This window comes from Sardina pilchardus, chromosome 11 (genome assembly GCF_963854185.1).
Source record: "Sardina pilchardus chromosome 11, fSarPil1.1, whole genome shotgun sequence".
In the NCBI taxonomy this organism is placed as follows: Eukaryota; Metazoa; Chordata; class Actinopteri; order Clupeiformes; family Clupeidae; genus Sardina; species Sardina pilchardus.
The window spans coordinates 13,829,744-13,844,306 of NC_085004.1; the positions used below are offsets into that span (position 1 = coordinate 13,829,744).

A 14,563-nucleotide genomic window follows, 5' to 3' on the forward strand; every position below is an offset into this window, starting at 1 on the left:
AAATGTGGATTTCTTCACTCAATCTATTAATATTTTCTGTAGCGCATGAAAGGCTAAGGCCTCTCATGCATGAACTGATGTTTTGAAAACATGATAATAAGCATCAAATGACCTAAATCTCTCCCTCCCTCTCTCTCTCTCTCTTTCTCTCTCTCTCTCTCCATCTGTCTCTAGCCACACCCACTTGGAGACAGATACTAAGTCCTGACTCGGCCACCTCAGCTTGAAAAGTCCCATGGAAGCCAAAGCAAAGAGTGGGGCCCCGAAGCCCAGCTCCAAGGCAGAGAAGAAGGAGCCTGCAGCCCCCAGCAAGCCCGATGCTGCCCCACCTGCGGCCCCTATTGAGCCAGTGGCCCCTACTGAGCCAGAGAAGCCAGCGGAAGAGACAGCGGCCGACGAAGGGGCAGTGGAAGGAGCTGAGGCCTCAGACGCCTGTGCCGACACCCTAGAGAGCCTAAAGCCCTTCCTCATTGGAGGAGCCGTCATCGCCCTTGGGGCCATCCTGGTTGGGGTGATTTTATTGGCTAAGAAGAATTGACCTGCTTTCTACTGCAGGTTGAGGGGTGAATGGGTATATTAATGATATGTTCATAGACTATCATAGAGTTGGTGTTTATATTTAGGGGGGTGGGAAGTCACTGCGCTTCTTAATTTCAGCACGGTTCTGATTTTGTGCTTAGCATTGACATTAACAATAATAAACCTAAAAAAAGGTCCATTTTGACATACTTCCGTTATGTTTTATTAATGATCAGTTCACTGATGTAAACACCTGCAGTCTCCCAACCTACACAACCTGTCAAAACAATGCATGTGGAGACATACATCATTGACACAACAATGAATGACGTTAGACTATCCCAACCCTGCTCAAGGAGCTATTCACTATTGGCCAAAGTTGAACACTCAATTCTTAACACTCAATTTAAAAAAAAAAAGTATAACATGGTAAATAAGTTTACTTGGCAGTTGGCAATATCCATTTACAATTAATTGGTTTCTTGGCTGTAATGTTACAGCATTGGTGTCTTGTCATAACTTATCCACAAACACATTCCATTCTTACAATTACATTCGAAGTCACAAATCTCCTCTGTTATAAATGCTACTTCCAGTCACTCATTCCACAGTCATATGGTGTCATGAGCCAATAGTTGGGGTTGACATAGTCAAATCAATGAAAAGGTTTTACATAACAGTGTGTCTTCAATACAAAGCATTTAACAGAGCATTTGACATCATTTCTATATATTGTTTTGGAAGACACATCACCTCAGTGCTAGGAAGTATACTTTTGTGGTGAAATTACGATACATATCCTAACAGATTATCTTTATTTGTGACACATAACTATGTAAACACTAAAAAGTTAAACACTACAATCCTCTGGGCGTAATATCACTTAGAAGTGGCATTAGGTGTGTGCAGATGCAAGGCTGTGAAGGGCGAAATGTCTATGAGCAAGAATTAGATGTTTCCAGAGTATTATTTCAAATATTTAAACTGTGAAAGAAATGCCGTTATTAATATATTCTCTTTCAGCATAACTGTGCCAAGATGTTTTGCGTAGTGTGTTGCAAGTTATGGAAATCAAAGGCAAGACTGAATATTTTGTGAGTTATCCCCAGTCCCACAGTGCTAAAGAGGCCTTGTAAATAATTATATTTTATTTATGTGTTGATAGCTTATCTTTATGTATATGAAGAACACTTGAGATATAAATAATTGAATTCATGAGAGCACTGAAGTATGGATATTGAGCCCATACATTTACACTTTCAATTGGTTTTAATTTAATTTCTATATTCCAAAATGACCAACTTTGCCATATGTGACCCAAAGGCTTATGAATCAATATATACTCTATATAGGGGTATGCATTGTGTTTTCTTGTGTTTGTATACAAATTACATGCACTTATGTATAGCTCATGTATAGATGAAAGTTAGTCTGTGGTTATTTCTCTATGTTTACCACAAGGTGATGCCACATCAAAGCAGAGTTTCTCCAATACACTGTATAAAGCAAATATTCTAAAGTAGATCTGAGAGATAGCTGCAACTGGACTCATTATGTTCAGGTGTTTTAGAAATGCAGGAGTTCACAAAATGCAATAGAGTCCACAAAATAAAATGTTCCTGGACTTTAGAATGACCAGAAAAAAAACATTAAAGTAATGTTGAGGGCATAGAGTTTCATATCTGTGTATTATATGGATCTTGTTCTTCTGTTTTGAGTACACAACAAAGTGTCAAATGTAAAACAAGATACACAGAATGCACAGGAAAGTTTACAAACATTTTTTTTTTTCCTGGTCCTTGAAATGATATCACTGTTAAGTCAAGAAGCACTATTATTTTTTCAACAACTGAACCTACAAACTGCATCTTTAATTATGTCCATGTCATGTTTTCCGGTTATGTTATAGGCCAGATGTCACGAGTTTACAATACCGTTTAAATCAGAACTGAAATATTCACCATCCTTTGGCCAGTCTTTTTATTATGGATTTTAAGAACTCCTTATCGCCCTTCAGTTACATATTGTTTGTAACAACTACATCAAAGGTTTATACGCAAATGCATTAAGAACCACAGTAGCCCGAAAAATACCTACACAAATCACTTAATCTATGACACTGATCATTTTATTAAGGCTTTATTTTTCTCTCAAGAGCGTATAAATGCAATAATTCCTATAGACTTTTACTTTCTGACATTTATTTTCAGATAAGATGATGATGGTGATGATGATGATGATGATGATGATGATGATGATTGAAATCAGATGAATATCTATTCTGTCAATAACTACAGTGGCGATTGCCATATTTGTGGTGGTAGAACTGAATTGTGTGAGTTCGACTGTGATGATAAATCAAGATGGTGGTCATAGAGGCCTTTTTATTTTTTATTCCACTGTAGCCTCTTTGCTCTCCTGCCCCCTTCCAACTCACACTTTAAATAAAGTGGCTCTATTGGCTTGTCCTTTATTAAAGACAAATGAAACATTTCCTTGTCAGACTGAATATGTATTAAGATGCTTTCTGGTTAGTGATGACCTTCTGACCGCAATCGCATTTTAAACAAATTGCATAGGTTAATCTATCAAATTACACTGTTGATGCCTACAAAATAATGTAATCAGGCTTGAAGGTCATATTTTGTAAACACAAAAATTGATAATTCCAATCCATTGGGCTATCTGGGATCGTGCAAAATATAAAACTTTTAATTAAACTCGATCACACTATTTGCCCTGTACCATTCTGTGCCTGCTGACGCAGAAAGAGAGATTATGAAATCACCAAATCACATGGCAAATAATGGCCCTTCTGCCTCCCCGTAGATTAGGCTGTTCCAATCGACATAATATGGAGGGGGTCCATTTCCGCTTGAATATGAATCAAACTTCATGTCTTGGGGTTAAGACTGGCATTCAAGAGGAAAAGTGTTTAATAATAGCTTATTAATATTACTCTATCACCAGAAGCATCTCAATAGTTTAATTCATCAGTGTTAAGTACGTCTTCTGCCCTTTTTTGTTGCAAAAGACAACCCGGAAGTTAAACACCAGTGTAGACGCACGCTAACGTAGAGCAAGACGTGAGGTCTCTCTTGGTAAATAACGTTATTTATGTTTTTAATCATTTCATGGTATCTTTAGAAACATATCGCAACTCAAGTAAGAAGCCACGTAATGTATGTGACAATCATCTAGCTGAATTAGTAGAAATATTATCATTAAGCGATTGGTAACACTAATATTATGAAATAGTGGGCTAACTTTGTTAGCTTGCTTGTATTGAATTGTTATATGAAGCGCAGTTAAAGTATTTGATACAGTAGCGGGTGGATATAGACCTCATCCAGTCGTTTCAAGTAGATTTGTATTTAAGTACGTTACGTTTTCTCTTTCATATAAACCATTAACAGCTACATCATGATTATTCCGGTGCGGTGTTTCACGTGTGGGAAAATCGTTGGCAATAAATGGGAGGCTTATTTGGGTCTGCTACAGGCTGAATATACAGAAGGGTAAGTGTGTTTGTTTTGGTTGTTGCATTCTGATAGCCACTTATATGTAAGCTTCTTTCCTTTTGTAATTAGTATATTTTAATAGAGGTTACAGTACGTGTGATTTAACGTCAAATGTTCTCATGGTACCTCACCAGTGATGCTCTCGACGCTCTTGGGCTGAAGAGATATTGCTGTCGAAGAATGCTGCTGTCTCACGTGGATCTCATTGAAAAGCTGCTGAATTACGCACCCCTTGAGAAATAAACATGCATGAGACTGTCCACCACACCAGCGGTCTCTTGAATGGATGTATACCATTACACATTGTTAGTTTGCGATACGTTCCCACTCTTTTCTGTTTATGTATCTTTTTGTAATAAAAACTTGAAATGATCAACGATATACTTTACTGTCGATCTAGTATCTTCATCTATTAGAAGTTGCATCTCAGTCAGCTTGAGCTCATATATCCTTGGTGGTTGGCTACATTGCAAATAAACTATATGCATTTGTTGTCGAAAAGCTTAGTACACAGATATAAAATCAGGGCTCCCACTAAGTCAAATTCCATGACTTTTCCCTGACCAAAACCATAATGAATGATAACCAAAGAATAAACAAAGTTGGGCTAACCACAACTACTCAAACAAACAGTAAAGCTAATCAGATACACACTAATTCTGCATGGAAATGTATCTGTATTAATGTATTTTGGCATGTCAGTGTCAAACTGCTTCAAAGTTCCCTGATATTCCATGACTTTGCCAAGAATGATCAAATTCCCATGTCTGAAATAGACTTAACTAGACAAATAGACTAAAATGTCATGATATTCCAGAAATTCTGTGACCTTTAAAATAGGAACCCTAGATGTGTATACCCAAATTACAAACATCTCACCCTGCTCACAACTGTCTAACAGGAAATATAAGTATAGATATGAAACTGCCTTAAATGTAACACGTGTGCTATAATCTTCCTAGTATACTAATAGTTTTAAAAAGGGCAGGCTAGTTTACATCAGGAGCATTGACTATCACATGTTCAAGCCTTTTGTCTATATCCTGTTAATTCATTAACTGATGGAAGCAATTCCAAGCTGCTTGAATTTCAGTCTCTGTCAGCCCATGACGTCTGAGGAAGGGCTTACAGGCCCTAAGTGTCATGGTTTTTCAAATAAAAAAATCAGGAGCATAATTTGGGTTGCAGCGCAGTGGTTCTCTTGTTCTCTTGTCTTTGTCAGCCCATGACATAATTCTAAAAGGTTTTCATTCATATCAGTGTTCATACTTTACACTTTAATCTCATCAATGACAAAAATCAATTGCAAACACCTGTGACTTAACAAAGACGACATTTTTAATCCAAGGTCACCAACGAAACCAGAGACGTGAAAACTTATATATTCATTTTAATTCTGAGATTGTACTTACAAAAGAATGAAGCAGAAATGATCAAAATAAACAGTGAACATATAAAAATTAATATGTGCAGTACCACAGCACTAGTGACATCTGAAACTCATCAACTTAAAGAATTTAAATCTATTAACTTTAATGAAGCACGATCTCTGTTCCAACATAACCTGGTGATGATGGGGACACTTGGGCATGAATAATTCTTTAACAGAACCTCAGTGCTGAAAACTAACAGGGGGATTGGGGCAACTTGAGTGAAATATGGGAATGACCGAGGAAGGGCACAACCCCTCCGCTTGTGTCTACCTTTGAGTCCTCAGACATCCTGGCACAGAATCCTTTTTCCAAGGGACCCTCTACGCTGCAAACATGAGTATGTTCTGAAATGTCCTGTGTGGCACAAAAGTGAAACTATGAAACCTGATGCATTATTTTGCTTCGACACATCTCAAAGAAAATAAATAGAGTGAACTGACACCCACATTGTTAATACAGGTGAACCTTCAGTAGTGGCCACGGCTGTCTAGTCTATTGAAACTGGTGGTGGAAAAAGACAAAGCTGCACCTAGCGGTGTCGATCCCGGTGTTCTCGATGCCGGTCTCGCGGCGCCCGCATCCGCTCCCGGTCTCTCTCGGCGCTAAGAGAACGGTCTCTGTAACGGCGGGACATTCCTCCTGCTTCCCAGTTTTGACTGTAGGAGCCCTCCCGGTCTCGGTCCCGATCACGCTCTCGCTCCCTGTCCCGGTCCCGGTGTTCCCTGTCGCGTGAGCGTTCCCTCTCACGTGATCGATGTTTCTTCCTGAAAAGTGCAGACAGTGGTGAAGGGATTCATATCTACAGTTCAAGATCAAAGGAACACAAGTGTCTTTCAGAATACCAATACCTACATACAAACATACACAGAGACACACACCTTGAGCCGTAAGACTTGCTCTCAATGGAGAAGAGGCAGTCTTTCAGCGAAGTCACTAAAGCCCGACAGCGTTCATCACTATACACTCGAGACTGTTTAATGACGGCAATAGCAGTGAGGAGGGTCTCTACAGCCAGGGACACATCTCCTGGGAAGACAACAGAGAAGAAAATATTCATTACACATCATTTGAAATATTGAAGTATTTCATCTCATCACCTAGTTATTAAAAATCAATGACCCAGTGTGTTATTAAGTAGAGTTTACTGGTCATTGCTCTGACCATATGATCTGCAGTATGTCTACTAGGAGCAGATAAGACCATTTGTGCATGTGGGTGTTTTGACACAGACCTGCAGCGGCTCCTGCCACAGCCTTGCTGATGGCGCTACTGGCGATGGTTTTGTTTCTGTTCATCAGCTCATCATATTCGCTGTCAGGCAGTGGAGGTGTGGAGTCCTCCCTCTCCCTACTGATGACAACAAGACACTGTAGTAAACACACTTGTCTACGTCTTACAGCATCTAATTGATTTCAACTACAGGTTTGGGTACGTCGTTGCATCAATGTTGACTGACCTTTGATTTGATTAAATTAGATGAGATTAGATTAAATTCATCTTTATTGTTATTGTGCAGAGTACAAGTAAAAAGAGTGAAATGCAATTTGTGTCTAACCAGAAGTGCAAAAAAACAGTGATATACAAAGTATAGACAGGTGGTGCATAGACAGGACAATAAATATAGAGCAGTGGACATTAGTACACAGTTGGTTTACAGAAGGTGGTTTAGACTAGAGTAATAAAACATATTAAATATAAATATGTGCAGTGTATTAGCAGTTACCTTTGTCGGGTGTAGGGTGGTGGGTTGTTGCTGTAGCTCTCCTGAGGAGGGGGGAAGAAGGCTGGGTTGAGATGCAGAGCGGGTGGGGGCTGGTGTGTGGGGATGTGTGGGGGTGGGGGTGGGTAAAGTGGAGGAGGTATTGGTGGTGGTAAGAGGAGTGGCGGGGGATGGGGAGGGGGGTATAGAGGGGGTGGTCGGCCGTAAAATGGCATAGCGATAGATGGGAGCTTGTTGACATGGGGATGTGGTGGCATCACAAGCGGTGCATGGCTGGGGGGGCATGGCTCAGAAGAGGAAGGGAAGTTGGGGCGGTTGTCGGCCGCTGCCTCTGACTCTGACTTGGAGTTGGAACGCTGCGGAATACCTGAGGGGAGAAAATTGAGTCATATTAGTACATTCAGAGAGGGTTAAAGCAGATAGTAATGAAGGATCTTTGGTACCTTATGACACTGTTGCCTTGTGGGGAATCATCACTGCATTTCTGGTATAATGCTACAAGTCAAAAGTGACTGTTTTAATTTAGTTTTAATTTTAGATTTAGATTTTCGAGGATGATCTCTATCTGACTACTTGGAGTCATGCTATGACAAGAATTGAATCAGAGATATGTGAAATCTTGTCACCGTGGTTGTGGAGCGGTACTTATTGATATGTATGTTTCTAATGTGTACCTGCCCATCATGAGTGGAGTGAACTCAACGAAACACTGACGAAGGAAGGTGCCCGCTTGATTACCGCAGTGAAATGCTCATCAATGCTCATGTTGCATTGTTGGTTGCTGGGGGTCTCTGGTTGGGTATTTAGGCTACTGGCGTAGCGTATGCAGCGCCATGAAGGAGAGCCTTGATGGGTACAACATGCGGTGCATGTGCCACTGCCACAAGCTACCCTCTGGACTGAACTGTAACTTAACTGTCGTTCAACCTCACATTATGCTGTAAAATAGGATACTGAAACCCTAACCATGTCCTTACCTAGTTAGAACAGTTGGTGGATCTTTAGGTGAAGTCATGCTGTCTCTCCTTTGATTGTACATAAAACTGGGTCTTCATTCATCTGTAGTATCACAATTACCACCAAGGTGTACTTACGTTTGTTTGCCAGTGTTTCAAACACTGCAAGGTTCTGCCGTGTGGCAAAACGGCAGTCCACCCTCTCTCCGTTGATGTGACACTGTGGCATGGTCTCCAACAATTTTTGCAAAGAAGCCTCAGTGGACACCACAAGCTCAGCGTAGCTGTTAGACAAATGTTAATGGTGATTATGAAACAACCATAAACACTTGTGGAATAAACGTATCCTTTATTCAAAGCAAAAACATACCCTCTGGACTGGCCATTAGCTCGATTCTCTGCAAACTTGATTTCCAAAATGTCCTTGACTCCCATCGTGCTTGCCAAGTTTAACAGATCTGTGTCTGAGGTCCACTGTGTTTGTGTACACAGAAAGAGGGAAAAACATCAATTACTACACAGAACTGTTTAAAAAAGAATGTGTTAAATAATGTATTAAATGTTGACTAAGTGAATAAGTTCATGAAAATGGGTGAAGAGGCAAAGAGTGTGCAATATGGAATATTTGCAGTCAAAGTTTAAAAGTCTAAAAAATATCATGAAGACTCACCCAGGAGAAGTTTCCAACATAGACTGAAAGCCTCTTGGTCTGTCCCCCACTGTAGCTATATGTTATTAGTGGTTTGGGATTATCATGTTTCTCCAGGTCTTTGTGTGTCCTGACGTCCCCTCCTGACATCCTTCTCTGATCCACAGAACCAGTTACTACATCATCGTAAAGATCATTTGGATCCACTGAACCCATGAAGTCCCCTTCCTAATAAGAAAACAGGAGTGAACACAATCCCTCTTTGCACACAGGATCAATTGCTTAGTAAAACTAAGTTATTATTGTGGAACATGCTCTAAACCCTTATCAAAATACAAGAGATACGGTCAGTTAAACGGTTTGTCAATCTAACCCGAAACTGACAAAGTTGACTTCCTCTGCTGAAACCACCATGCGAAATGTCAATTTATATGCCCTCATATTATGCCGCCAAGAAGTACAGGTGTTTCAAGTTACTGCAGCTAACGAAGCGTATGAAGACCATGAGCATGCGGTCTGTGATGTGAAGCACACCCAAGTCATCAACGTCAATAATTCCTCACCTCCCCATTGTTTTGATTGAAGTCGTCGTAGATATCTATAAGTTCTGGCGCTAGACCATCCGGCGCTGCAGACGCCGCCATCCCCTTGTCTTTGAAACGTGGCCTTTGCAGGTCACGTATGGTTATGCTGTTTTATACCAGCCACTGTTCGGTATGTATAGTTAACGCATGCACATGTTATGCACTTTGCAGCTTTCTAAATCTGAATGCTAATATCAATTATTTTAACTGGATAGGCTACCAACGACCCTCCCCCTCTTCACTCAAATTGCGAGCTTTCCGAATAATTCACAAAATATCAATTCACTTGAATGTTTAACAGAATAAACCTGGAAATCCGGGTAGAAATTAGCCACAGCATTTGATCGCAAATGGGCATCCATGCGGTATTAGTTTTACGGAGAAACAAATGTTGCTTTCCATCCAACATCACACAGCGGAAGCACAAACTCTAGCCTGTGTGTTTGTGATCAAAGTTCGGTTTGAAACAATGAATACATCATCAGGTTCCCCAAACATGGCGCATAGAAACGTGCCTTGTGCGAGTAATAATGTCACTTTGAATCACCGGCCCAAATAAAACACGTATTTTGTGTTGTAGTATTATGGACACGATTTGAAGTTGAAAGTGTATTTAGATATTCCATTTCTGAAAAATGTAAAGGTTTAGGTAGGTCCTGCCCTCACCAAGATGGCCGTGAATTGAAGACGTGCATTTTACGTTATATGATTGAGAAACTGTTGTGTAAATGTTCGTTCACTTATATGCCAACAACCTTCTCACCGACTAGATACAAGTGATAGAGGATAGTTCTATTGACAACTTGAAAGCATAATGATGTCTGCGGTGTTTGCAAGGCGGGTGAGTGTCTCCAATTATTAAATACCTTTGTCTGTCCTTTAGATAGCAAATGGTTTAACATTAATGCCATTATGGGAGTTGGGCTTCACCACAATTGCATGGGTTGTTTAGCAAGCTAACTTTAGCTGTAAGTTAAGGCACAGATGTTTGTTTGGAGACGGGGGAAAGTTATCTAACGAATGTAACATGCAAATGCACGAATATTGTCCTAGCAGGGTCGATAGCAATCTGTTGACTTTTTAGCATTAGGAGTTAGCAGTAGTCATATGGCTCTGGCTGTCACCTATCGTTATCCATAAGCTAATGCCAATGTTTGCTTGCCTGTTAGTCTGTGGATCAAAATAACAGTGTCGCCGACTTGTAGTGGATTAATGTGCTCTTTTAACTTTGTGTTAAATACGGGTAAAGGTCGTTGTTCTAATATGAACATGTGTTATGAAATCGTCCGTGGCTGGTTTGGTAACGGACTGTACCATGAGAGGGTACGTAGAGGGTAAACAGTCGAATGTCTCGTCTGTCCATAAATGTGTGATTGCGGCAGTTAGACACTAGGAGAAATGTTTCAGGCAACTAATTTGCAGTCATTGCAAATGAATAAATAAAATAATCTCAGACTAGGATTGCAGTGTTACACAATAGCACTTCTACACCAACAGACCATTCTCAAATGTTACACAATAAACTGTGAATCATATGTTTTGTACCTATCAGCTTGTTGCTGGCGTTTGTCGGGCTTCCCTACGTCCATCAATGGTTGGTGCAGTGTCTGCACGAGGTTACCGTGGTGATGCACCTGAACCCACTATGATTGAAGTCCCTCTACCGCCGTGGGAGGAGAAGATGGGCGAGCCTATTGATATCAAGAGGAAAAGACTCTTATATGAGAGCCGCAAAAGAGGCATGCTCGAGAACTGCATCTTGCTCAGGTAAGACCACAGATGCACTCTAGAGGGGGCTTCATCCCGCCTTCCCAAGATGTGGAGTGATTGTATGCCTACAAGGCTGTGTAAAATGTAAAGCTTCACATTCGTAGGCCTATAATACACTGCAATACACTTGTGACACTTAGTAATATGATTTGATGTGTTATTATTTGCTTTGCTTCAGCCTGTTTGCCAAGGAGTACTTGAACACCATGACAGAAACCCAGCTGCAACAGTATGACAGAATAATCAATGAGCCAACCAACGACTGGGACATTTACTACTGGGCAACAGGTGAGGAGGGACTGAGGAATGAAAGTGGAGTTCTCATTTCAGAAATGCCAGTTGTGAATGAAATGCTTATGTTTATGTTAGACCTCTGCACAGAGTAGGCCTTAGCCCACCGATGTAAGTATTATTGGTTGTGTCATGTGTGTCTGCTATTTTAGTGCTCTAGGAGAAGCATACACAACACAACAGGTTGTGGGCTGTGGAATTTAAGGCTTTAGGTCTAGTCTCATGGGACAAAAAAAAGGATTACTATGCAATACTAACATGAAATGAGTGAAGAGGCTGAAAACAGGGATATGTGCAATGTTTGAATACCGAAGTGAATTACATTCCCTCATTTAGCAGATTCTTCTATCCAAAATAACTTGCATACTGTATGATGATGGTATTACAAGGGCCAATGTTCTAAGAGCAGCTTGGGGTTAAGTGTCTTCCTCAAGGGCACAACGATGGAGGCCGGGAATTGAATCCACAACTTTGCAGACTACTGCATGCTGGCCCAGCTCCTTAACCACTACGCTACCACCGCCCCCAAGATAGCATGACAATCTCACTTACCACACATGCCATAGCGAGTGTATATATGAAATGCTGAAGAGTAAACCATTTGGATGTTTTCTCCCATTTGCCTCCAGAGGCTTTGCCAACACCTGAGCCGTACAGTGGAGAGGTCATGGATCTCCTGAAGGAGTTCGCCAAGAACCGGCAACAGGAGCAGCGTCTGGATGCACCAAACCTGGAATACCTGGATGACGGCAAGAACTGAGCTTCCCCAAAGCCTATTCCAGAGACTTGCACATGATCACCCGGCACAGGCAGAGAGTGTGACCACATACAATACAAAATGTCTGCGTATAGTTGATATACAGGCTTATCCCAGGCCCTTTAATAGGCCATTTCTTTTTTATTTATTGTGTTTCATTGTTCTTTATGGTTTGAAATGGACTGCTGATGTATTTCCCACCACATTGTGTAAATCAACTGACAGGACTGGCTGACTGATCCACACAGGCTGGGTTTTTCAGTATGTAAGAGACTGTATCGACTGATGTACTGTATGTAAAAAGTGCTATGACTAGTTGCTGTCGTGTGTTGACATGACAGACATTGATCTAAAATGTTGTGTACATAAATGCATAATTATATGAACCCTTGATGTAGTGCTTCTCTGTGCTGTCATGTTCTGTTCTGTTTCATCATGAATGAATGAATGAATTAATGAACTTCCATTTACACCAAATGTAGCAGCTGAATTAGTTGTATTATATGTGGTGTAGCTGGTATGTTGTTTGTCTCAACTGGCCCATGCAGTAAAATGAAGGACAAATTACTTTTTATTGGAAATTAGAAATCTGGGCTTAATCAGATGAATAACCAATGAACCAGTAACATTCTGCTTAGTGACATTGCATCATGATGCATCCTGACCGATTTGCAGTACTTGTTAATGGACACAGGATGGCAGCAGAGATCATACAAAGGTTTGTTCTGGCTGATTCATCCATCATTCAATAAAAATCTGGTTATAGCTGTCTGAGATATGAGCCATCAGTTATCATTAGTTCAGGTTTATTGGAATTGTTCTGAAGAGTTTTTGCAAACTTATATTTCAGTCTTGAGAGCAAAAATGAGAAAATATGACAGAATTTGATAGGTGAAAAAATTATGACTTGCTGTCAAATTTATGATTGGAAAGTGTCTCTTAAAGTGTTGGCAGTTTGTGTGTATTTCGTACTTCCCATGACCATTAGTATGGCAGATAAAAAACGGCACCAGCTATTCACTGTTAATATATTTGCATCAAATTTGTTGTTTGGGACCATCAATCATGGGAGACACATTGACGACTGTTAATAGATTATTTCACCAAGTGTGCAAGGTAAGGTAGGAACAAGTATTAGTGTGATAAGTTAGATAACTTATGCCAGTGAGTCGTTATGTTTTTGTTTGCCTGGTATAGTTGATTCAGCAGTGACTTCATATACCCCTCAGGTGAGACAATGAGTTGTCCTCTTAGTACGCAGGACTTTGCAAATTGTGAAGTCTTTCCTGTGTGGATTCAGTGAGTGTTGCTCACTGTAACAGAGTTGTGGCTTTTGTAGAGGTGTGTGTTTGTGATAGGTCAGGCTCAGAGCCAGCTTTTAGTCCAAGAGGGTGTGCAAAATCAAAGCTCAATTCGCTCCGCTGTCCAGCTGTCCACCACTGGCAAAGGCCGGCTGACAAATGATACACAGTACTCTTAACTCAGCAGAAAAAAAAGGAAATCACTCCTTGCACAATCAATTTCCATACGTCATATCCAGGCACTTTTCCTGCACTTGTTTAAAAGCACAAACACCATATGTTGTGCTGAGCATATTTTCAGTTGCTGAAAAACGTACCCACCCTCTCTCTCTCTCTCTCTCTCTCTCTCTCTCTCTCTCTCTCTCTCTCTCTCTCTCTCTCTCTCTCTCTCTCTCTCCCGCTCCCTTCCTCCCTCCCTCCCACACGCTCACACACCCACACATGCTCACACACCCAGTTCCCCACAGACAGACAGTGCAAGTGTTCGACCTCCCTCACAGGTGGAGTGTGTCTTTAAATAGCGCAGGGAGGGTCCGAGTGAGTGATGGCTCTGACCCTGGTGCCATCTGTCTCTCTGTGGAGACCAGCATTGTCTTTTTGGCTTCATTGCTTTGCTTGCGTGTTTGCAGCTATTTTCTTTTGGTGCTGTTTGTTTCTTTTTCCACGGGCATATGTGCTCGCTTGCGATATGTATGTAAACATGCCTCATCAGTTGTTGAAAGTGTTTACAGAGGTAAATGGAGAGAAGGTTGGAGAGATTCTCGGATAATACACAGGGGATTTTTTCAGATTTTTAGATTGAAGCCAAGTGCATTTCTCTCTGTTTGAGGACCCTCTGATTTTTATTTTCTTTTATCATTTTCTTTTATGTTTTTCTTCTTCCTTAGACATAATTTGGCTCCACAGTTCATTTAAATCAATGTGCTGTCAGTTTGTCCATTATATTTGCCTACCTGGCTTCGTGCCACAGCATATTTCCTGGCTCATTCAGAGTGTGTATGCCTGCACATTCGCCTCAGTTCCCCCAGGTCCCTCACCTCAATGTGTACTGACCTGTGTCTG

The 14,563-nt window shown here is 40.8% G+C and overlaps 3 protein-coding genes across 9 annotated transcripts; 2 read left to right on the forward strand and 1 right to left on the reverse strand.

Moving 5' to 3' along the window:
* The first annotated feature begins 3,404 nt into the window (after positions 1 to 3,404).
* polr2l (RNA polymerase II, I and III subunit L) lies at positions 3,405 to 4,421 on the forward strand. Of its 2 annotated transcripts, none has more exons than XM_062549205.1 (3): positions 3,405 to 3,620; positions 3,936 to 4,037; positions 4,175 to 4,421. In XM_062549205.1, exons 2-3 carry the CDS (start codon positions 3,943 to 3,945, stop codon positions 4,281 to 4,283), a joined length of 204 nt encoding a protein of 67 aa, XP_062405189.1. In that variant the 5' UTR covers positions 3,405 to 3,620; positions 3,936 to 3,942; the 3' UTR covers positions 4,284 to 4,421. The 2 variants fall into 2 exon arrangements, with proteins under 2 accessions (XP_062405189.1, XP_062405190.1); XM_062549206.1 differs by lacking the exon at positions 3,405 to 3,620 and adding an exon at positions 3,679 to 3,701.
* Positions 4,422 to 5,414: 993 nt separating this feature from the next.
* LOC134095423 (cleavage and polyadenylation specificity factor subunit 7-like) lies at positions 5,415 to 9,810 on the reverse strand. 5 transcript variants are annotated; one of them, XR_009940569.1, is made up of 9 exons: positions 9,362 to 9,810; positions 8,820 to 9,026; positions 8,520 to 8,623; positions 8,288 to 8,433; positions 7,197 to 7,560; positions 6,705 to 6,823; positions 6,352 to 6,499; positions 5,920 to 6,237; positions 5,415 to 5,827 (listed from the first exon to the last, which is right to left on the reverse strand). XR_009940569.1 is itself a non-coding variant. In XM_062548947.1 (9 exons), exons 1-8 carry the CDS (start codon positions 9,440 to 9,442, stop codon positions 6,003 to 6,005), a joined length of 1,401 nt encoding a protein of 466 aa, XP_062404931.1. In that variant the 5' UTR covers positions 9,443 to 9,810; the 3' UTR covers positions 5,415 to 5,827. The 5 variants fall into 5 exon arrangements, 4 of the variants coding, with proteins under 4 accessions (XP_062404931.1, XP_062404930.1, XP_062404932.1 ...); XM_062548947.1 differs by having other exon boundaries at positions 6,003 to 6,237; positions 6,705 to 6,820; XM_062548946.1 differs by having other exon boundaries at positions 6,003 to 6,237.
* sdhaf2 (succinate dehydrogenase complex assembly factor 2) lies at positions 9,427 to 12,586 on the forward strand. 2 transcript variants are annotated; one of them, XM_062548952.1, is made up of 5 exons: positions 9,427 to 9,512; positions 10,153 to 10,223; positions 10,935 to 11,149; positions 11,331 to 11,440; positions 12,073 to 12,586. In XM_062548952.1, exons 2-5 carry the CDS (start codon positions 10,197 to 10,199, stop codon positions 12,201 to 12,203), a joined length of 483 nt encoding a protein of 160 aa, XP_062404936.1. In that variant the 5' UTR covers positions 9,427 to 9,512; positions 10,153 to 10,196; the 3' UTR covers positions 12,204 to 12,586. The 2 variants fall into 2 exon arrangements, with proteins under 2 accessions (XP_062404936.1, XP_062404935.1); XM_062548951.1 differs by lacking the exon at positions 9,427 to 9,512 and having other exon boundaries at positions 10,077 to 10,223.
* The last annotated feature ends 1,977 nt before the right edge of the window (positions 12,587 to 14,563 follow it).